At 47.6% G+C, this 23230-nt stretch overlaps 1 protein-coding gene across 1 annotated transcript; it reads left to right on the top strand.

Annotated features, from left to right (window-relative positions):
• Window positions 1-26: 26 nt before the first annotated feature.
• PRPF4 (pre-mRNA splicing tri-snRNP complex factor PRPF4) lies at window positions 27-23230 on the top strand. Its single transcript, XM_065418627.1, has 14 exons — window positions 27-168; window positions 11227-11404; window positions 12751-12937; window positions 13189-13276; window positions 14169-14248; window positions 14544-14637; window positions 16180-16274; window positions 17976-18034; window positions 18475-18598; window positions 19687-19776; window positions 22119-22241; window positions 22377-22484; window positions 22575-22693; window positions 22936-23230. The coding sequence occupies exons 1-14, from the start codon at window positions 85-87 to the stop codon at window positions 23127-23129; spliced, it is 1623 nt and encodes a 540-aa protein (XP_065274699.1). The 5' UTR covers window positions 27-84; the 3' UTR covers window positions 23130-23230.

Genomic DNA, 23230 nt, shown 5'->3' with positions numbered 1-23230 from the left:
ACGCACACCCCCTTCCACCCGGTGACCCGGAAGTGGATGTGAGGCCCGGCCCGGCGCACAGGTCTCCCTCCCTTCTTGAGCAGCATGGCTTCCTCGCGGGCCTCCGCGATGCGTGTCGTCCCGGGGCGGGCACCGCTTCCTCAGCCGGGCCCGGCTCCATCCCCGCGGGTAGGGTCTTGCTCGTGGCGCTCCTAGGGCGTCGGGGGGGCGTTGCGCACCTCCCCGCCGGTGTCGCTCCGGAGGCCGCAGCGCTGAGGTGCCAGCCCGCCGAGCACGGGGCGGCGGGTGGGCCGTGCCTGGTGTGCGGTGTTGTGGGGAGAAGCCCCTCTCCGAGCCTTACGTGTGGTCGGAGGCCAGGCTCTGGGAGAGCCGCAGGGGCCGCCCATAACGTGGGGGAGATGGGCGCGTCAGATGCAGGGGAAGGGGCTATAATGTCGCTTTTGGCGGGGAGGCTGAGTGGGTGTCTGGGCTAGGCAGGAGCAGGGAGCTCCGGTGCACCACAGGGCCAAGGCAGAGAGCAAGGGTGTGTGATGGGCGCATTGGGGCAAAGTTAAGGTAATTAACTGCTTTTCCTAGTTTTCAAAAGTCTGAGTTTTGCTGAACCTCATGTTTTGTAGGAAACCAGATTGAACTGGGCAACCGTAACTCTGTGTGTACGAAGTTCTTTGGCAGTGAATGTATTACTTTTTTTTAGGGTTACCATGTTTGAACTTTCAAAAAAGAGGACGCTCAAGGGGAGGTAGCCCCGCCCCCTAGCCACTCCCTCCCACTTCTTGCCCCCTGACTGCCCCCCACAGAACCTCCAACCCCCCCTGCTCCTTGTCCCCTGATTGCCCCCTTCTGGGACCCCTGCCCCTAACCACCCCCCGGGACCCCACCCCCTATCTAAGCTTCCCTTATCTTTGTTCCCGACTGCCCCCTCCTGAGACCCCCCCACCCTAACTGCCTCCCTAGGACCCCACTCCCTGACTGTTCTGACTCCTATCCACACCCCCGCCCCCGCCAGATCCCCGGGACTCCCATGCCTATCTAACCGCTGCCTGTCCCCTGAGTGCCCCCCCAACCCATCTAACCCTCCCTGTCCCCTGAGTGCCCCGATCCCTCTCCACACCCCCGCCCCCTGACAGGCCCCCCCAGAACCCCCGCCCCATCCAAGCCCCCTGCTCCCTGTCCCCTGACTGCCCCGATCCCCCTCCACACCTCTGCCCCCTGACAGGCCCCCCCAGAACCCCCGCCCCATCCAACCCCCCTGCTCCCTGTCCCCTGACTGCCCCAATCCCTCTCCACACCCCTGCCCCCTGACAGGCCCCCCCAGAACCCCTGCCCCATCCAACCCCCCTGTTCTGGCTATGCCTGCTCCCCTGAGCGTGCAGCCGCCCCGCTTCTCCGCCCCCCCCCCCCCCACTTGCCTCAAATCAGCTGTCCGCGCGGCAAACCTGGGAGGGAGGGGGCGAGAAGCGGAGCGGCGTGGCTGTGCGTTCAAGGCAGCAGGCAGAGGCGAAGCGGAAATGAGCTGGGGCGGGGAGCGGTTCCCCTGCGCCCCCCCCGGGTAACCTGCTGCGGGCAGGCCTCCCTGCCCCAGTTCACCTCCGCTTCTCCCCCCTCCCAGGCTTTCCGCGCAAAAGTCTGGGAGGGAGGGGGGTGGAGGGGAAAAGCGGCGCGCCTGGGGGAGGAGGCGGGGCCTGGGATTTGGGGAAGGGGTTGGAATGGGGGCGGAGCAGGACGGGGGGGGCCCGAGCACCCACCGGCGCTGGCTAAAGTCGGTGCCTATGCCCCGCACAGCGCTGCTGGCGTGCTGAAGCTGCAAGGGAGGGGGGGAAGTGGGGGAGGAGCTTTTGCTGCCGGAGAGGCCCCAAGTGAGCGGCTCAATCCGGCGCGGCTGCCCTGTCAGCTGCTTTTGGGTCTTTAAATAGCCATCCGGGGGGGAATCCCAGACATTTTTAGCTTTTTACAAATTCCCCCCGGATGGCTATTTAAAGACCCAAAAGCCGGACATGTCCGGGGAAACCCGGACATATGGTAACCCTAACTTTTTTGAACATAAAGAGAAATCTTGGTGTTCGAGTAAGGGTATGTCTACACTGCCCACATTACAGCGTGGCTGCGGCAGAACTGTGACATGCGCAATGTAGTCATGCTTTATTGCCAGGGGAGAACTCTTCCAGTGATTAAAAAAAAAAAAAAAACCCAAACGAGCGGTGGTAGCTTTATGCTCCCAGCGATAAAGCACTGTCTGTACTGGCGCTTTTCAGCACTAAAACTTTTGTCACTCAGAGGGGTGTTGTTTTTTTTCACAACAAAAAAAAAATGAACGACAGAAGTTTTAGCACTGAAAGTGGCAGTGTAGACACAGCCTTAGTGATCATTTTGGAAGTAGTAGTTATTTAGGTTGGTAGTTGGGACACTACTGTGGCTAGGTAACAATGATAATACCTAGATCTTATGTAATGCTTTTCATCAGTAGATCTCAAAACACTTTATCCTCATTGTACAGATGGGGAAACGGAAGCATAAAGAGGTGTAGTGACTTGGGGCTTGTCTACACCGTGAAGTTGTCAACAAAACTTCTGTCTTTCACAGGTACTTAAAAAAGCCCCCCACCGCCCCCCCTCCCCCATGAAAGACACAAGTTTTGTCGATGCAAGCGGCAGTGTGAACGTGGCTTTGTTGACAAAGCTAACGCCGCTTGCGGGGCTGGAAGTATTTTGTCAGCAAAAGTGCCGACAAAGTACCAAAAAAGAGCATTTACACACACTGACTTTTAGCGACAAACACAGCCTTGTTGCTAAAAGCTGTGTGGTGTAGACAAGCTCTTGGAAGGGGTTCTACATATCCATCTCCAGCATAGGAGGCTCAGAGAGGTGTATGGAGAGGCCAGTTGAGCTCACTGTGATGTATTCCTGTGAAGAGGAATGCCCCATGGAGATGTATAGAGCCTGAAACAATAGCTCTGAGATGTGTAACTGCTCCGTTCATCTGAAGCCTGGTCTACACTAGGGCATTAAGTCAGTATAACTACGTTGCTCAGGGGTGTGAAAAATCCACACCCCGAGCAACATAGTTAAATGGACCTAACACCCGATGTAGACTGTGCTAGGTTGACAGGAGAGTTCTCCTCTGGATTTAGCTACCATCTCTCAGGGAAGTGAATTACTTATGCCAGTGGGAGAACCCCTTTCATCAGAGAAGGTAACATCTTCACTGAAGCGCTACAGCAGCACAGCTGCAGCCGTGCCGCTGTAGCAGTTTGTGTAGACATACCCTGAGTCAATGTTCTTATCCCTTTTCTCCAGTGCCAGTGCTTGAGAGCCTGTGACACATGTCAAGCATCTGTTCTCCGCTCCTCACCCCATCTTTCAGCAGTGTGTTCTTGGTGCATGTTCCTAGCATGCCTGTTCTCAGCTCCCCACCTAGAGGGACAGGGCTTCCCTAGATGCCAGCTCACCTGGGGGAGCAGGGAGAGGAGTCTGGGGCTCAGATACCTCCAGATCCCTGAACACATGGGAGGAGCGAAAATGGGACTGCCCCAGTCTCTTCCCCACACTTTCGTATCATCCATCCCTTATCACCCATACCCATTTGTTCCCCTGCCCTTAATCCTATCTCCTTTGCTCTTGCCCCAAACCCCTCTCCCACACTGCTTCTCCACCCTTTAAACCCCCACATCCCTGGAGGCATTTGCCTGTGTAATTTATTTTCTTTTCAAAAATAGTGTGAACACCTTCTGAATTTTCTGCTGTAATCAGATTGCATTTCCTCAAAATGAAAAAAACAAAACAACCCTTGACAGAGGCAGATTATAGCTGGGTTTGAATTTCCAGTGCCTGGGGGTTGCTCAAGTACAGTGGCTGTAACGTTTATTCTTGACCCACTCAGGTCCTGTGCTTACTGGCTGGTTAGCAAACCTCTTGGGCACACACACAGCGTAATCCAATGTGTGCTAGTCTCATGCCCATCGGTAGGCCTAACTCTTTTTCAAATACCATTTTCACTTTGGTCCACCAAAAGCTTAATAAGAGCCATACACTAACTGGGGAAAATGTCAAGTAACTGGGACCATTTAGGGCACTCTTATTCCAGAATAAGAGCATCTAAACATGGAGTTGTACCCAAAGATGTTATGAAATCATTGGAAATTGATCCTTTACATAGGGAATAGAATATTATATCCCGATGTGTAGAAAGAATAGTAAATTTGGCAGGCGACCAGCTTGGCTTAACAGTGAAATCCTTGCTGATCTTAAACGCAAAAAAGAAGCTTACAAGAAGTGGAAGATTGGACAAATGACCAGGGAGGAGTATAAAAATATTGCTCAGGCATGCAGGAGTGAAATCAGGAAGGCCAAATCACACTTGGAGTTGCAGCTAGCAAGACATGTTAAGAGTAACAAGAAGGGTTGCTTCAGGTATGTTGGCAACAAGAAGAAAGTCAAGGAAAGTGTGGGCCCCTTACTGAATGAGGGACGCAACCTAGTGACAGAGGATGTGGAAAAAGCTAATGTACTCAATGCTTTTTTTGCCCCTGTCTCCACAAACAAGGTCAGCTCCCAGACTGCTGCACTGGGCAGCACAGTATGGGGAGGAGGTGACCAGCCCTCTGTGGAGAAAGAAGTGGTTCGGGACTATTTAGAAAAACTGGACGAGCACAAGTCCATGGGGCCAGATGCGCTGCATCTGAGGGCGCTAAAGGAGTTGGCGGATGTGATTGCAGAGCAATTGGCCGTTATCTTTGAAAACTCATGGCGATCGGGGGAGGTCCCAGATGACTGGAAAAAGGCTAATGTAGTGCCCATCTTTAAAAGAAGGGAAGGAGGAGGATCCGGGGAACTACAGGCCAGTCAGCCTCACCTCAGTCCCTGGAAAAATCATGGAGCAGGTCCTCAAGAAATCAATTCTGAAGCACTTCGAGGAGAGGAAAGTGATCAGGAACAGTCAGCATGGATTCACCAAGGGCAAGTCATGCCTGACTAACCTAATTGCCTTCTATGATGAGATAACTGGGTCTGTGGATGAGGGGAAAGCAGTGGACGTGTTATTCCTTGACTTTAGCAAAGCATTTGATACGGTCTCCCACAGTATTCTTGTCAGCAAGTTAAAGAAGTATGGGCTGGATGAATGGACTATAAGGTGGATAGAAAGCTGGCTAGAGCGTCGGGCTCAACGGGTAGTGATCAATGGCTCCATGTCTAGTTGGCAGCCGGTTTCAAGCGGATCGCCCCAAGGGTCGGTCCTGGGGCCGGTTTTGTTCAATATCTTCATTAATGATCTGGAGGATGGCGTGGACTGCACTCTCAGCAAGTTTGCAGATGACACTAAACTGGGAGGAGTGGTAGATACGCTGGAGGGTAGGGATAGGATACAGAGGGACCTAGACAAATTAGAGGATTGGGCCAAAAGAAACCTGATGAGGTTCAACAAGGACAAGTGCAGAGTCCTGCACTTAGGACGGAAGAATCCCATGCACTGCTACAGACTAGGGACCGAATGGCTAGGCAGCAGTTCTGCAGAAAAGGACCTAGGGGTTACGGTGGATGAGAAGCTGGATATGAGTCAACAGTGTGCCCTTGTTGCCAAGAAGGCTAACAACATTTTGGGCTGTATAAGTAGGGGCATTGCCAGCAGATCGAGGGACGTGATCATTCCCCTCTATTCGACGTTGGTGAGGCCTCATTTGGAGTACTGTGTCCAGTTATGGGCCCCACACTACAAGAAGGATGTGGAAAAATTGAAGAGAGTCCAGCGGAGGGCAACAAAAATGATTAGGAGGCTGAGGGAACTGGGATTGTTTAGTCTGCAGAAGAGAAGAATGAGGGGGGATTTGATAGCTGCTTTCAACTACCTGAAAGGGGGTTCCAAAGAGGATGGATCTAGACTGTTCTCAGTGGTACCAGATGACAGATCAAGGAGTAATGGTCTCAAGTTGCAGTGCGGGAGGCTTAGGTTGGATATTAGGAAAAACTTTTTCACTAGGTGGGTGGTGAAGCACTGGAATGGGTTACCTAGGGAGGTGGTGGAATCTCCTTCCTTAGAGGTTTTTAAGGTCTGGCTTGACAAAGCCCTGGCTGGGATGATTTAGTTGGGAATTGGTCCTGCTTTGAGCAGGGGGTTGGACTAGATGACCTTCCAACCCTGATATTCTATGATTCTATAATCTAGTAACAGGTTGGTTTGACCTTTGTTTTTATTTTGGAAAAATGGGGGAGTATAGTGGGGTAGGGTGTCAGTGAAATGTGTTATAAACGGGAAGGAACTCACTGAATCCCTCAGCTTCACAGCTACATTTTCCAACAGTCTGGGGTCTTTTTGCTTTTGGAGGTCTTAATAATTTGTAGCGAGTGTAATTTTGTTGTGCATATTAGCTGGACTCCATTGAAAAACATTGTCAGTCTTAAAGGTGACCTGCAAATAGTCTTGTACCCTTTTTGCTTCTATCTGATGGATAAAGAAGGGAAGAAAGTGTGGGTTTTTAAAGTTTGTTTTTCCCACTTGTTTTCTACAGGAGAAATTAAGGACCTGTCTATATTAAAAGATTCTCTGATGGAGAACTTGTGAAATGGTGACAATTGTGATCAGAAGGAAGGAGCAGAGGGAAACCTTCCCATAGTTGGGACCCTCCTTTCAGATGATGTTGGGGTATCCTCTTGCACTGAGGTTACCTCTCCGGGGGAGGGAACTCCAGTCATTAGGAAAAGGCAGGTGCTAGTAAAGGGAGATTCAATCATTAGAAACATAGATAGCAGGGTTTGTAATGACCGGGAGAACCGTATGGTGACTTGCCTGCCTGGTGCGAAGGTTGCGGATCTCTCGAGGCATCTAGATAGACTTATGTGTAGTGCTGGGGAGGAGCCTGTGGTTGTGGTACATGTAGGTACCAATGACATAGGGAAGGGTAGGAGAGACGTTCTGGAGGCCAAATTTATGCTGCTAGGAAAGAGACTGAAATCCAGGTGGTGGATTTCTCTATGGTGGCATTCTCAGAAATGCTTCCAGTTCCACGTGCAGGGTCAGGTAGGCAGGCAGAGCTTCAGAGTCTCAATGCATGGATGAGATGATGGTGTAGGGAGGAGGGGTTTAGATTTATTAGGAACTGGGAAACTTTTGGGATAGGGGGAACGTATTCAGGAAGGATGGGCTCCACCTAAACCAAAGTGGCTCCAAACTGCTGGCACTAAACATTAAAAAGGTTGCAGAGCAGTTTTTAAACTAAGAGATGGGGGGAAAGCTGATTGCACTTGCTCCTCTGCAGCATCAGACAGAGACTTCTCTTGGAGGAGAGTCTATTGATAGAGATTCTCTAGGTTTTAGTCAGGAGGAGAGGATGGAAGAGTATAAAGAATGGGCCAGATCAGATGATAAACATTCACATAAAAAGAATCTGATACATCAGAAAAGGGCAGACAAATAAAGAGTGACAAGTTTTTTAAGTGATTGTACACAAATGCTAGAAGTCTAAATAATAAGATGTGTGAACTAGAGTGTCTCGTGTTAAAGGAGGATATTGATATAAAGGCATCACAGAAACCTGGTGGAGTGAGGACAATCAATGGGACACAATCATTCTGGGGTACAAAATATATCGGAAAGACAGAACAGGTCGTGTGTGGAGGGGGAAGTGGCACTATATGTGAAAGAAAATATAGAATCAAGTGAAGTAAAAATCTTAAATGAATCCACATGTTCCATAGAATCTCTATGGATAGTAATTTCATGCTCTAATAAGAATATAACAGTAGGGATCTATTATCGACCACCTCACCAGGACAGTGATAGTGACTATGAAATGCTGAGGGAGATTAGAGAGGCTATCAAAATAAAGAACTCAATAATAGTGGGGGATTTCAATTATCCCCCATATTGACTGGGTACATGTCACCTCAGGACAAAATACAGATACAAAATTTCTTGATACTTTAAATGACAGCTTCTTGGAGCAGCTGTACAGGAACCCACAAGGGGAGAGGCAATTCTCGATTTAGTCCTGAGGACCACTTGGAAATAGTGACCATAATATAACATTTAACATTCCTGTGGTGGGAAGAACACCTTAGCAGCCCAACACTGTGGCATTTAATTTCAGAAAGGGGAACTATGCAAAAATGAGGAGATTAGGTAAACAGAAATTAAAAGGTACAGTGACTAGAGTGAAATCCCTGCAAGCTGCATGGACACTTTTCAAAGACACCATAATAGAGGCCCAACTTAAACATATACCCCAAATTAAAAAACACAGTAAAAGAACTAAAAAAGAGCCACTGTGGCTTACAACCATGTAAAAGAAGCAGTGAGAGATAAAAAGGCATCTTTTTAAAAGTGGAGGTCCATTCCTAGTGAGGTAAATAGAAAGGAGCATAAACACTGCCAAATTAAGTGTAAAAATGTAATAAGCCAAAAAGGAGTTTGAAGAACAGCTAGCCAAAAACTTAAAAGGTAATAACAAAATGTTTTTTAAGTGTATCAGAAGCAGGAAGCCTGCTAAACAACCAGTGGGGCCCCTGGACGATTGAGATACAAAATGAGCACTTAAAGACGATAAAGTCATTGCAGAGAAACTAAATGAATTCTTTGCTTCAGTCTTCATGGCTGAGGATGTTAGGGAGATTCCCAAACCTTAGCCATCCTTTGTAGGTGACAAATCTGAGGAATTGTCACAGATTGAAGTGTCATTAGAGGAGGGTTTTGGAATTAATTGATGAATTTAACAGTAACAAGTCACCAGGACCAGATGGCATTCACCCAAGAGTTCTGAAAGAACTCAACTCGTGAAATTGCGGAATTATTAACTATGGTATGTAACCTATCCTTTAAATCCGCTTCTGTACCCAATGACTGGAAGATAGCAATATAACACCAATATTTAAAAAGGGCTCTAGAGGTGATCCCAGCAATTACAGACCGGTAAGTCTAACATCAGTACTGGGCAAATTAGTTGAAACAATAGTAAAGAATAAAATTGTCAGACACATAGAAGAACATAAATTGTTGGGCAAAAGTCAACATGGTTTCTGTAAAGGGAAATCATGTCTTACTAATCTATTAGCGTTCTTTGAAGGGGTCAACGAACATGTGGACAAGGGGGATCCAGTGGATGTAGTGTACTTAGATTTCCAGAAAGCCTTTGACAACGTCCCTCACCAAAGGCTCTTGCGTAAATTAAGTTGTCAGGGGATAAGAGGGAAGGTCCTTTCATGGCTTGAGAACTGGTTAAAAGACAGGGAACGAAATGGTAGGAATAAATGGTAAATTTTCAGAATGGAGAGGGGTAACTAGTGGTGTTCCCCAAGAGTCAGTCCTAGGACCAATCCTATTCAACTTATTCATAAATGATCTGGAGAAAGGGGTAAACAGTGAGGTGGCAAAGTTTGCAGATGATCCTAAACTGCTCAAGATAGTTAAGACCGAAGCAGACTGTGAAGAACTTCAAAAAGATCTCACAAAACTAAGTGATTGGGCAACAAAATGGCAAATGAAATTTTATGTGGATAAATGTAAAGTAATGCACATTGGAAAAAATAACACCAACTATACATACAATATAATGGGACTAATTTAGCTACAACTAATCAGGAAAGAGTTCTTGGAGTCATTGTGGATAGTTCTCTGAAGACGTCCACGCAGTGTGCAGCGGCAGTCAAAAAAGCAAACAGGATGTTAGGAATCATTTAAAAAGGGATAGAGAGTAAGACAGCTTTCACTCTATCTCTTTATATTGCACTTCTATAAAGCCATGGAACGCCCACATCTTGAATACTACGTACAGATGTGGTCTCTTCATCTCAAAAAAGATGTACTGGCATTAGAAAAGGTTCAGAGAAGGGCAACCAAAATGATTAGGGGTTTGGAACAGGTCCCATATGAGGAGAGAGTAAAGAGGCTAGGACTTTTCAGCTTGGAAAAGAGGAGACTAAGGGGGGAATATGATAAAGGTCTATAAAATCATGAGTGGTGAGGAGAAAGTGAATAGGGAAAAGTTATTTACCTGTTCCCATAATATAAGAACTAGGGGCCACCAAATGAAATTAATGAGCATCAGGTTTAAAACAAATAAAAGGAAGTTCTTCACACAGCGCACAGTCAACCTGTGGAATTTCTTGCCTGAGGAGGTTGTGAAGGCTAGGACTATAACAGGATTTAAAAGAGAAGTAGATAAATTCATGGCGGTTAAGTCCATTAATGGCTATTAGCGAGGATAGGTAAGGAATGGTGTCCCTAGCCTTTGTTTGTCAGAGGGTGGAGATGGATGGCAGGAGAGAGATCACTTGATCATTACCTGTTAGGTTCACTCCCTCTGGGGCACCTGGCATTGGCCACTATCGGCAGACAGGATACTGGGCTGGATGGACCTTTGGTCTGACCCAATATGGCCATTCTTATGTTCTTATCTGAAGATCAGAGAAGGTTCAGCTTTAAAGTGGAGAAGGGATTACTGTTTAACATTTTTCTTCTAAAATTTTTCTTCTAAAATTTGTTAGTCTCTAAGGTGCCACAAGTACTCCTGTTCATTTTTCTTCTGTTTACTTTTAGTAAAACCTATTTAGCTTCTAAGGCTAAGTAATGTTTTGAATAATGAAATTCCTTGTGAAAGATTCAGATCCTTCCTTTTTTCAGTTAGAGTGTTAAGACATGCCTTATATCACCCAGACGTCCTCCAGAAAAGCTAGGGAAGAGCAGACTCTACATTTTAAGGGCTTGTCTCTACATGGAGTTATTCAGGAATATCTCTGTGTGCATGCTCATATTCTGGAGCATGAGTGTGGTGTTCTGGTTTAGCTGAATCGAGAGGAGCAAGGCGGCACTCTTATTTCAGAATAAGAGCGTCCTCGCAGGGAGTTAATCAGAAATAGCTGATGCTGTTTAAATTTGCACCTACCTTAATCAAAATTAACTTTCAAGTGTAGCCCCAAAGGAAGAAACTAGCAGGGGGAAAAAAGTTAAGGAGAGCCTGAGAGGATTTTTGTTAACATCATAAAGAAGCAGAAAAGATCACATGTCCAGTTTTTTTAAAACTCCTTTGCTGCTAACTCTTCTTTAACACAGTTTTGCTGGGGAATAGTCTCGATGTTCAAATGAACTTTTATATATAATTTCAGGGCTTCTCACCTGGATGACCTCATTAACTCTTTCTCCTGGGGGATGCTGTCTCACACAGCTGAAGAGATTGCTGAATTGCTGCTTTGTAGCCAGATAAATATCTAACGAGTCTTTTGAAATCCTGCCTTTATTCTCCAGGCAACAAAAAACAAGCTCTCAGAGGACAGTGATGCTCCCCCACCCAAGAGATCCCATATCTTCTACGGCAGTTTGGAGGAGAAGGAAAGGGAACGTCTTGCCAAAGGAGAATCAGGGCTGCTGGGAAGAGATAGAGTGAAAGCTGCGATTGAAGCAGGCAATATTAACATAACCAGCGGTAAGAGTGCACTCTGTGTAACACCCTCTTCTTGTTTGGGCCCTGTGAAATCTGCATTAACGAGAACACAGACGGAATCACAGAATCAAAACATTAACGTGGAATCCTGCTCTCCCTGCCACTAGGGCTGCTGCAGGACACTGTCAGGGAGGGCTGCATGGCTGAGCTAGGTACAGCCGCACTTAGTCAAGCTGCTCTCGATTGGGAGCCCCCGATCTGCTGTGGTGTGTGGGGTGGGAGAGGGGCACAGATGTCAGGTTGTCCCCCTCCCCCTGCTGGTATACCCAGTCTCAGCTTGGGTGGGGGGGACAAAGGGGCAACTGTGTGCACCAGCTTCTGGCTCAGCCTGGCTGCTGTCTGAACAAGTGTTCAGACTGGTGAGTGCACTGCTTAAAGAGACAGCATGCAGACATACTCCCCAAACACACACGCTGTCTCACTAACTCCCCTAACACACACACACACACACACACACACTACTGTGGACTTCTTGTGTTACTGTTCAGCAATGTCAGATTGGTCATTGGTCATATTACTGAGTGCTACTTTAAAAGGTGATTTAAAATGTGTCACTTTTACCATATACTGTATATTTGCAGGATGTTTTGTTTAAATTGTAGGCATTTTTTTAAAATCAGCTTTTCCCATTGCAATTCAGTTCTGAACATTTTTATGCATTTATAGTAAGGCTACTTAATTATTGTCCGTGTATCAAACAATCTTGATTTAAACACCCACCCACCCCAAAAGATGGAATTAATTTTTAACTGACTTGGAGAGTGTTTATAAGGATAGGTTTGAATATTGGCCAAAATTGTAGATGCACAAACTTTGCCCAGCTGAAAGGCATGTAGGGCCTCTGAAATCTACGTTAACAAGAACACAGACGGAAGCAAAACAATAACACGGAATTCCTTTTCTCGCTCCTGGCTGTGGCTCCAGGGCTGGAGAAGAGTGAATTCATTTTTAAAAAATAAATCTAAAAATCCACAAAAATAAAATGGATTTAATAGGACCCTAGGCATGCTGGCAGCTTGCCAGAAGTCTGAGGGCTGTACTTAATCAGCTGCTGAACTTCAATACAGAGGTTGGGGCTGCTGAGACTAGAAGTCCTAATATCCAGTGCACCATCTTGATTTGAGCAGGGTGTCTGGAGGAACATGCCATTGCTGGTACCAAATATCATAGAATCATAGAATATCAGGGTTGGAAGGGACCTGCTTTAAATGGTTGTGAGAATCATTTTTAAATTATATATATTTTTTAGTGGTTAGAATTGTCCAAACCTTTGCTGCTTTAATTTCATTTGTTGTTGTTTTAATCTGATGGCTCTGTTTCTGGCGTAGGTGAGGTCTTTGATCTTGAAGACCACATAAGTGAGCGTCAGGCAGAAGTGTTGGCTGAGTTTGAGCGCAGGAAGCGTGCCAGGCAGATCAACGTTTCCACAGATGACTCTGAAGTCAAGGCGTGCCTACGAGCACTTGGGGAGCCCATCACGCTCTTTGGAGAGGGGCCTGCAGAACGGAGAGAGAGGTGCTGTGCCTAGTCCTCTGTGTGGCTGATAGTGGTAACCACCACCACCCCCCACCACCCCCCATTCAAATCTCCTGTCAAATTCCTTGAGATGTTGAGTGCAGTGAGTATTGTTGACCAGTGAGTCTTCATGGTGATGTAGAGGGAGTTGAAGGGAGGCGACAGTGAAAGAAACTGACCATCTCTCCTGGCCAAGATTATCTAGAACTCACTGAGTGAATAGGGTTAACTTTTGATGCATCTCATTACAGATTGAGAAATATCCTCTCGGTGGTTGGCACAGATGCCTTAAAAAAGACCAAGAAAGATGATGAAAAATCTAAGAAATCCAAAGAAGAGGTAAAATCTCCCATTCTTAGTGTCTGCTGGCTGTTAATGCAGAGAGGAGGAGGCTGCTTGACAGCCTGTTTGGCAGCCTATATTATTTCCAGGCCTCTATCCTGGTGGATTCTTGTTTCAATAGAGGGTCTGATAGTATGAATTCACTCCACGCATCATCCCTTCCTGCCACTGCTACCCATTTGAAAAAGCCTGTTGCTTCCACTTTTATAACCTATTAAATCAGGGGTATCAAATTCTTTGTGTAGAAAGGGCTGCATTCCACATTTAGTTATTGTCCATGAGCCAGAAGTGTAGATGTAGGGCTCCATGCCCCGCTCCTTCCACAGCAGAAAAATTGCTGCTGGCAATGAGAGGACTGCATGAAGAGCAAGGCCAGAATGTGTCCTTTTAGAGTAATTAACCTTTTAATTACTATTATTAAGTACTTTATTGCCACATTCATTGTCTTTGCCACCCACTTTGAGCCACCACACCACTTTTTCTGCCCTTCTCCACCCTCCTTTCTCTCCCTCTTCATTTTGTTTTTCCTTTATTCTTCTCTCTGCGTTCTCTTCCTTGCAGCAACTCTCACTTCCCACTCCCTGGACTTCCTTCCCCCTTCCATCTGCTAAAATAATTAACTATGCAGTGGTTAAATGAAAAGCTGAGACTGCGCAATCTGAACATGGCATGTGGGCTATGTAAACGTCTCAGACAAGCCAAATCTGGTCCATGAGACCGTATGTGTGACACGTCTGCCTTAAACCCTTCTCTAGGGATAGTAGAGCCACACTAATCCACACACTTTATAAACCCCCGAAAATAGCTGCTTCCCACTCTCAGCACAGATTTAACAGCAGATGCTGCAGTGGCATCACTCAAACTTTTTCTGCATTTTTTTGTTTTTTAGTATCAGCAAACTTGGTACCATGAAGGGCCCAACAGCCTGAAAATAGCTAGGCTGTGGATCGCCAACTACTCGCTCCCCAGGTAAGGAACCAGGTTACAAATTGAAAACAGTGGGAGAAGACATGAGCTGTTATAAGGAGCAGCAGACTTGTTAAACCAAGCTAATGATTGCCCTGTGGTGGGCAAAGCTGGGAGCTTGAGAACAGGGGACTCATAGCTGTGGTTGGAGCCAAGCATAAAGGACTATGGGGTTGTACACATGACTAGCGCTGGCAATAGCCCAGCTTTGAGGCCAGGAAGGAGAGGACAGGACCTATGCCAGCCCTAGGGCAGGGGGATGTGAGGTATAATCACTCTAATTTTGCTCATGCCACAGGGCAACAAAGCGGCTGGAAGAAGCCCGTCTGTACAAAGAGATTCCAGAGGCGACCAGGACATCCCAGAAGCAAGAACTGCACAAATCCCTGAGGGTAAGGGGTGGTTTTATCTCTGATCAGCAAGAGATGGCTCTACCAGAGCAAAGCTCCTAGGCCTAGAGTGACTTCCCAGCTGCATGTTATTCTCCAAGCCCTGCCTAGCATGCTCTACCCCTTCTCTGATCGTGTGACCAGGCTGGGCCTTGAACCTAAAATGGTCCTGTCCCGTCAGTGATTCAGAGGACAGGGTTTGGGTTTAATCCTTATAGCCCTGCACAGATACAAATTTATATCCCAAACAGGAGACGCAGTCAACTGCATGGAAGGGACGGGGGCAGGGCGGAGGCATTATAGCTGCGCCAGAGGACCTGCCAGCATGGGGCATTGGCTCCTGGGAGCAGCGGCCCCACATTCTGCTCCTTTCCCCACTGCGGTTCCCGGGAGAGCCCTGCAGTTCGACCGATGCCGATTTATACCTGCAGATATCTGCATCCATGGATATAAATTTGTATCCGCGCAGCTCTATTAATCCTCTCCCTGCAGGGCAAAGGGATGGAGACACATCTGTGCACTTCTGCACGAGTAGCCTATGGTGATAAAGAAATTGCCTGGGCTGGTCACTGGCTTTTTTTCAGCAGGGAAGAGGGATCATGTTTTTTTTTTTAAAGATTGTTCTCTCACCTGCTTCCTTGACACCTGGGAGCCTTAAACCAATTGAAAAAACCAACATAGTAACAATTGTTTCAGAATGAGTCAATGAACCCCCCCCCCCTTCTGTAAAAATGGAACTAGAAGCCAATTAACAGAGCGTTCTCACACTGTGCCCTAAAGCCAGTAATATTGTACCTAATACCTCCAGAGGGGGGCAGCTTTAGATGGGTGGACTCTTTCCTGAGAGCACCCTGCCACTAGCCCTGGCAAAATCAATGGCGATTGCACCCGGTATGTAGGAAAAGAGGGACCCAGACTACATAGGGCTCTCTGGATCAGAACCAACACTTTGAAGTGCACCTTCAAACATATCCAGTAGTGCAGGGCCCAGCAAGCTGAGAGCTTATGCTGATCTAACTCTAAGCGTCTACACTAAAAATCCCACCGATGTAAGTCGCCTACTAGATTGATTTAATAACTCCACCTCCGTGAGAGGCGTAGCACTTAGATCAATGTAGTTAGGGTGACAAGGTGTTCATGTAGACACTGCATTACTTACATCACCTTTCGGCTGTCAGCCCCGCCCTGTGCAGGACTCACAGCTGTCAGTGCCCCACAATATCTTGGTGGAAGTGCTCCTTGTGAGGAAGCACAGCGCAGACAGAAGGAATGTAGTGTGGATGGGAACCACTGCTTTAATTACTGCAGTGGCAGTACATTGACTTAAGTCAACCTAATTTTGTCGTGTAGACCTGCCCTACAGTACAATGTGTCTGCTCCATGGAATTGGCATGGTGCTGGTGCAGTTCACCTCTTTGCAGAGTGACTTGGTGAAGGTCTCCGTTCTCTTTGCTTGGGTGTGTCACTTGAATGGCCTCCTTAAAAAGGGGAGGCTCTTGCTGGTTTGTGCTGGTTTGAGTCAGAGTTGTCTCTATGTCTTTGCAGTCCTTGAATAATTTCTGCAGTCAGATTGGGGATGACCGCCCGATATCTTACTGCCATTTCAGTCCCAATTCCAAACTCCTCGCTACAGCCTGCTGGTCAGTTTCCTTTTACAATACCTTTTGGGAGGGGTGAGAAGGATGTGGCAGTCCTGGGAGATTTATTCTTGGGGGAATTCTGTGCCAATTTTTTTTAAAGATTGTGCACAATATTTTAAAATTCTGCAATATTCTGCATATTTTTTGTCAAATATAATCACACCCGTTTCAATTATTTTGGTAATTTATTTCAAAATACCCATTAACAAGTGTCTGTAACAGTATAGACCAAAAAAGATTCAGGAAATGTTTTTTGACAAATAGATCCCTTACTAGGCATATTAATACAGAACTTTGAGCAATGATTCATTTAAACTACAATACAGGTGTGTATTTTCTGCATCCCTCAGAAGCAGTGAGAAGGCTTGGGGGGATTCAGGGGTAATGGAGGAGCTGAGGGAGAGGGAAGTAATTGCTGGGAAGCAGCCTGGGAGTGAACCCAGAGGGTTGTTGGGTGTTGGTGGGAGAACTGTGGAATAGGATTTGGGGAGGGGGGGGGGAGGACTGTTAGGGAGTTGGGGAGCACCCAACTTTCCATTCAGCCAGGCATGTCTGCACATGTCCCCTTGTGGTCCTGTACCCCCTTGTCCCTGTGTGGCCCTGCACCTTCACTCAGCCAGCCATAGCTGCCCCTGTCTCCATGTATTCCTTCACCCCCAGGCCCATTCAGCCCCTGGCTTAATGTCACCCCACTAGCTCCTGTGCCCCTGCCCCAGTCTGCCTCCCCCACTAGCTCTTCTGAACCCCATTGTGTGAGACCACCCCTAGCATCCCCATGTGCCCTGCTACTCTGTCCATCTCTCCCCCACCCCCTCCCCAATATATCCCATGCCTTCTCACCTGGACCGGCAGGGCACTGTGAGGAAGGCAGCCTCTGGCCCCTCCCTCTCCATGGCTGGCTGCTCCAGCCATTGAGTCAGGTGCCCTCTCTTCTGGCACCACATCAGCCTCTGGTGGGTGAAAGGTGTAATTGCAGTGTGACCCCTCTCACGGCTTCCCTTGGACACCTCGTCAGAATACATTATTCTGCAGGGGGGAAAAGACTGCGGAGGACATTAATTCTGCGCTTGCACAGTGGTTCAAAATTCCTCTAGGAGTAGGGTTTTCAGATCTCAAGTAAGGCTTATGCCTGCTTTTCTAAACCCTGCCTTCACACCATTCTACTTCCTAGCAAGGGTTTGAATCATCTGTTCCCCTTATAGCAAGGTCACAAAGCATTCCCGGCATTTCATGCCCTCACTTTTCACTTCTGTGCATCAAGCCCTGTGCCCAGCCCTTCAGTGTGTGGTTTGTGGGATCATGTGATGCTCTAGTGTCTGCACCACAAAGAGGATCTGAGCCTGCAGCTAACACCCACCCACCCACTGAGTGGCACATTCCACCTCTGCATTGGAGGTGGCTCTTCTTGCATTGACTAAGAGCAGTGAGAACTGTCCCTTCTCCTACTGGTTGAGCCCTTCACCCACAATCACTCCTCAAGGGAGGAGACTTCTCATCTGTTCAGTGGACTGCCTGCCAAAGCCCCCTCTAACCCTTCAGGGATCAGTCTTGTGGGAGTTAGGTCAGTGTTTACCAGTATTTTAGTCACTGCAGTAACCCCACTCTCTGTTTTCTTAGTTGTTTTTTGAGCTGTGCTTTTGGGGTTCGCAATCCCTCCTGTGTTGTGACTGTGACTCCAACCATGTTTCTTGTGTTCAACAGGAGTGGCCTGTGCAAGCTCTGGTCTGTGCCTGACTGCAATCTCGTTCATACTTTACGAGGTAGAAGTGCTTTTGCTGATGCAAGCTCTTTGCTAAGTACCCTTATTCCCCTCAGAGTCTGGTTATAATGTAAACCATTGCTGTTTGGCTAAAGATGCTTTGGGAACTGGATTCTTTGTGGGTGACTCTCTGCAACTTTCACCAGTGCTGGAGAGGGGAGGAGAGGGGGCCATGAGCTCATTGTTTGTCGCTGGTCATTGAAATTGGTGGGGGGGTTTCCTAGTTTGTGCTGACATACTTTAGCCAGATGTCCAAGTCCCTGGTTAGTCCACAGTGAGGAAGAATCCTGTGGTTCCATGTCCAATAAGCCAGAACTTGGTTGCACAATTCTGACCTGATAAAACCTGTTGTCAGAAGAGCTGGTGGGGGGAAGCAGAGATCACCCAGCAGAGCATGCAGTCTTTTGACTTTCTCTCTCTCTCATTCTCACCCTCGCTAAGGGCACAACACCAACGTAGGAGCAATAGTGTTCCATCCCCAGGCTACTGTCTCCCTGGACAAGAAGGACATCAACCTGGCCTCTTGTGCAGCTGATGGCTCTGTCAAACTCTGGAACCTTGAAAGGTCAGAATGACACTGGACAGTGGAGCCAAGTTCTGGGTGATGGACTAAGTGCTGCTGAGGTCTTAAAACCCTGCATTGGGAGTTCGGTGTTTCACCGTAGTCTTCTGCCAGGAGAAAATTCCCAGCCACGGGAGCTAAGGAGTTAACTTTTTACATTGTCTGGGCTCTCAGTTAACACCAGTATCCAAAGAGGGATGGACCAAATGTAACACCTTGCTACCGAAGAGTCATTTGTTGGGATCAGGAGCAGACGTGGCTGTCATCAAAAGCCAGGTCCAGCCTTTAGTCTGGCAAGAATAAAACAACGAGGGGTGCAGGATATTGACATCTGGCTTGTTTTAAAAGCAAAGCCCTGCAGTGTGTCTCTGCATGAGACACAGGTGGCTTTGAGGGCCTCAGCAGCTTCCTATTAGCTTTGAGGGATGGTTTTTAATTGTCTTTGGCATGGCAGCAGTAAATTTGCACCAGGGGATTTAGTTATTTGTCCCATGTGGACATGGAGACGGTTATCTCTTTAATTGGCCTGTTTGGATGAATGTTTTTCTTTCTGATACTCTTTCAAACCTCTTAGTGGCTGCTGGGCTGATGCATGTAATTTTGGCAGAATGGATATCAGCCCATTCGTGACCACCATGTGACTCCTTCCGCATGGCTGGTGTCGTATCTTCCCATCACTGTACTTGTTCTGGGCGACTGGGATGGTGATAACTGCTGCTCCTCTCGGTCATGTTCAGATTTCGTGTCCGCTGTTTATTATTCTCTGTATTACTGTAGCATCTAGGAGGTGCTATACAGCCACAGACAAGATAGGCCCTGCCCCAGGGAGCTCAGGCATTTAATAGTGTTATTGTTTGTTGCTGCTGCTATTTTAATTACAAAGCACCTGAAAACAATCGGAGCTTCTAACATTCTAATTAATTCTCTCTTGGGGCGACCCTTCTCTTGGGTGTTTCTAGCCCTGGACACACATCCATGTGCATACAAGTTTTTGTCAGTCATGTTGCTGTGTGACCCTAGTGGCTGCAGTAGTGCAGTAGGCCTGTCCTCCCTGGAGAGAATGTGTAACAGGGTTGGTTTGTTTCTTTCAGTGATGAACCAGTGGCAGATATCGAGGGCCATACAATGAGAGTGGCACGAGTGATGTGGCATCCCTCTGGGAGATTCCTTGGCACCACTTGGTATGTGGCGTTGATTTACCATACTGAGGGTACTAAGCTTTAGCTCTTAAATTATAACAAACAAATAGGAGCTGGTGTATGTCTGCAGAGCGGGGTTGGCAAACTGATTGCCAAGGTAAGGGGGCACATCTCATCTCAAATCGTCCAACAGGGGTCACACCCAGCCATTTTTTGCAATAAGCCACAGGTTACCGCGGGCTGGGGCCTTAAAAGGGCAGGACCCTGGACAGACCTCCATTCTCTTCCCTTCAAGTGAGACCCTGTTGGTCTCCAAGTGGGTATAAAGTACAAGCGGTCAGAATAATATTTATCCCTGTGGAAACACTGACTAGTGGAATAACCACTTCCTGCCTTTTGGGATGTGCCAACTATCAAAGCCCTGTTGTCGAGCCATACCATCAGCTCACTGCCTGTGGTTAACACTGATTTTGATCAGTAGAAAGCATGAGCAAATAAGTCTGGGAATGGAGGTTCTCCTGCTAATGGGCTTGGGCAAAGAGTGGAGCAGATCCTATTGAGACATTGTTAAGACCCAGATACCCTGAGGGCAGAAGGTCTGATCTATCCTGAAACCCAGCCGTACACATAGCCTGAATATATCTGAAATGCTGGCTCCAGAAGGAGACACAGACCCTGCTGCTTGGCCCCACGGAGAACAGTAATAACCCTTATGAGTCAGTGGCCCCACTCTTTGCTTCTCTTCCCTCCATTCCAGTTCCAGGGGATCTCCAGACTCTGTTCCCTGCTGTGTCTTGCATCTGTAACTGGCAGGTTATAATGTACTTTTCCTGGGTCTTTAAACCATCACCTGACTTTTTGTTTAAATGGGGACTCACCCTCCCCTCCCCTCCAACTATGCACAGGTATTAAAAATAATGCTCTCTCTCAACCGCCCCTTAAGTAAATATCTGCCAATCTTCCCAGAGCATTGGGTGCCAAAGCTCACATGCTCTTCGGAAATCTGCCAGTCAGTTCCCCTTGGAACCAAAATGACGCAAACTGGCAGCCTGTCACTATGACTAACTGACTTACCTGGAGAAACAAATTCTCACTCAGGTGCCGTCACTTGCATCTTTCAGCCCCCTGCTAGGAAACATGCCTGCGGAGTGAAAGCTGGGCACAGTGAGCTGTAGGAGAGCATCTGACAGCGTGGGGCAAATGCAATTCTCCATGTGTGGGCAGTGAATACACATCTTTGCTCTGCTCTTTGAGGCTTGTAGTAGGAAAAGGGCCTGAAACATAAGTCTTTTATGTCAGAGGCCTGGTATGAAGCCTGAGGCCTGGGCTAAAGTAGCGGTCAAAACTTTGCTGTTATAAAGCAAAATCGGGCTGTGAACTAGGGGCAGGCCCTGCTCACAGAATCTGGCAAGAACAGGACTGATATTGCAAAAACACACACTCCTAAGAGTGTGAGGCTAGGAACAGAGCACTCCCACGAACACATTCCAGAAGGGTGGTACCAGAACACCTTGATACCAGCATATTCCCTAAATATAACAGGAACACACTGACCCATCCTAAAGATAAGGTCAGGATGACAGTGTGATGGATAGAGATGTGCAAGGTGATGGGTGGTAACTGACTATGTCAGAGGGGCAGTGTGTAACTTGTTTGCATTGATGTATAAAATATATCTCAGAGTGAGTGTCTTTGGCTGGCCTGGGGATAATGGAAAGTCCTGCCATTAACTGAGCTAGTCCATTGCAACGGTCATCCATGTGTTAGTGTACCTATAACCATTGAGCCAGGGCACTGGGACTGTGTTTCGTTGACAATAAACCTGACCAAGTGCCTTCGCTATGAACCAAGTTTGTGGATTTATTGGGCAGTTTGATTGGAGCCTCCTGTACGGGCTTTCTGGCCAGAATCAGTACAGCACACAGAAAGAATACACATGCAGCCAAACATCTGACCACAGGGCTGACTTATCCCAGCAGCACTACCACAGGTGTGCATGTGCTATTGCGTTTATACCATGCAGGGCACTCAGTGGGTGAAATGTTCATTTTATTGGCAGGATCTGTGTTCCCTTTGGTGGCTGGCCAACTGGCTGCCATTGTCATGTGGCACTGGGGAAGCGTCCTTTTCCCCAGCACACTGCAAGGACACTGCAGAACACTAACGTCTTCTCGGTGTCGTCAGGGCGACAAGGCTTGTTCCTAGTCATCCCATGCTGTGCAGCAGATGAGGTTCTGGGTTGACCAGCAGTGATGTGCTGATGAAGCAGTTATTATCCGTTTGTGTTTCTAACGGTGTCTGAGCACCCACATACCTTCTAGTCTGAGCCAAGGTTAGAATTCTGAAAAATACATTGAGTTGGACATATGGCTTTGTTTTTCCAGCTATGATCACTCCTGGCGCCTCTGGGACCTGCAAGCTCAAGAGGAGATTCTCCATCAGGAGGGGCACAGCAAGGGGGTCTATGACATCGCCTTCCACGTTGATGGCTCTCTTGCTGGGACTGGGTAAGATTTACATTGAACCTTAGCAAGGTTGTCGCTCAGGATCAGATGCCCTTTGCTGGGCTGTGTGTGTTTGTTTGGGCTAGTGACCACTCTTGTGTGTTTAAGAAGTGTCCATGCTGAGTTTTCTTTCCCCAGTGGCATGGATGCCTTTGGTCGGGTGTGGGATCTACGTACTGGGCGCTGTATCATGTTCCTGGAGGGCCACCTGAAGGAAATCTATGGGATTAACTTCTCCCCAAATGGGTAAGGAGGGAGCTGGAATGGTGCAGCTAGGGGTTCTGAGAGCATGAACTCCAGCTGAGACCAGTGTGCTCTTCCTTCTCCCCATGGCAGATATCACATAGCAACTGGGAGTGGGGACAACACATGCAAAGTGTGGGACCTCCGACAGAGGAAGTGTGTCTACACCATACCTGCCCACCAGAACCTGGTGACGGGAGTGAAGTTTGAACGTAAGTATTTCCCCTCCCACACTTTGGTTTGCTTAGCAACACTTCCTCCTAATTCCCTGGGCTGAAGTGGTTGGGATAGCTGTATGTGCAACAAAACTGCAGAACAATCTGTGCTGGTAATAGCCAGAAATCCCAGAACTCAGCAGACTCCTCTCCAGAATCTGCAATCTGGTGTTGGCAATCTATTGTCGTCTGCTTTTTCTACATGCGAACCTCACCTCTTCCCCTCTCCTTCACTGCAGCTACGCATGGTAACTTCCTGCTCACCAGTGCTTATGATAACACAGCCAAGATCTGGACTCACCCAGGCTGGTCCCCTCTGAAAACGCTGGCTGGCCACGAGGGAAAAGTAATGGGATTGGATATCTCCTCAGATGGGCAGCTAATAGCAACATGCTCATATGACAGGACCTTCAAGTTGTGGATGGCAGAGTAGCTCTGAGCTGCCAGTGACTCAGGATGGGGAATATCACAGACTGGGCTGTCCCTGCATTTTTATATTAAAAAAAAAAAAAAAAAAATCAACTGTTGCATCAA

This window comes from Emys orbicularis, chromosome 18, assembly GCF_028017835.1.
Source record: "Emys orbicularis isolate rEmyOrb1 chromosome 18, rEmyOrb1.hap1, whole genome shotgun sequence".
Taxonomy (NCBI): Eukaryota; Metazoa; Chordata; order Testudines; family Emydidae; genus Emys; species Emys orbicularis.
This window is presented reverse-complemented; position numbering and strand designations above follow the sequence as displayed.

Excerpts from the sequence above, each read along its gene's own strand:
- PRPF4 (XM_065418627.1), top strand. The coding sequence starts at position 85 with ATGGCTTCCTCGCGGGCCTCCGCGATGCGTGTCGTCCCGGGGCGGGCA. Across the intron at positions 12,938-13,188 it reads CCTGCAGAACGGAGAGAGAG|ATTGAGAAATATCCTCTCGG; the intron begins GTGCTGTGCCTA and ends ATCTCATTACAG. Across the intron at positions 19,777-22,118 it reads AGATTCCTTGGCACCACTTG|CTATGATCACTCCTGGCGCC; the intron begins GTATGTGGCGTT and ends TTGTTTTTCCAG.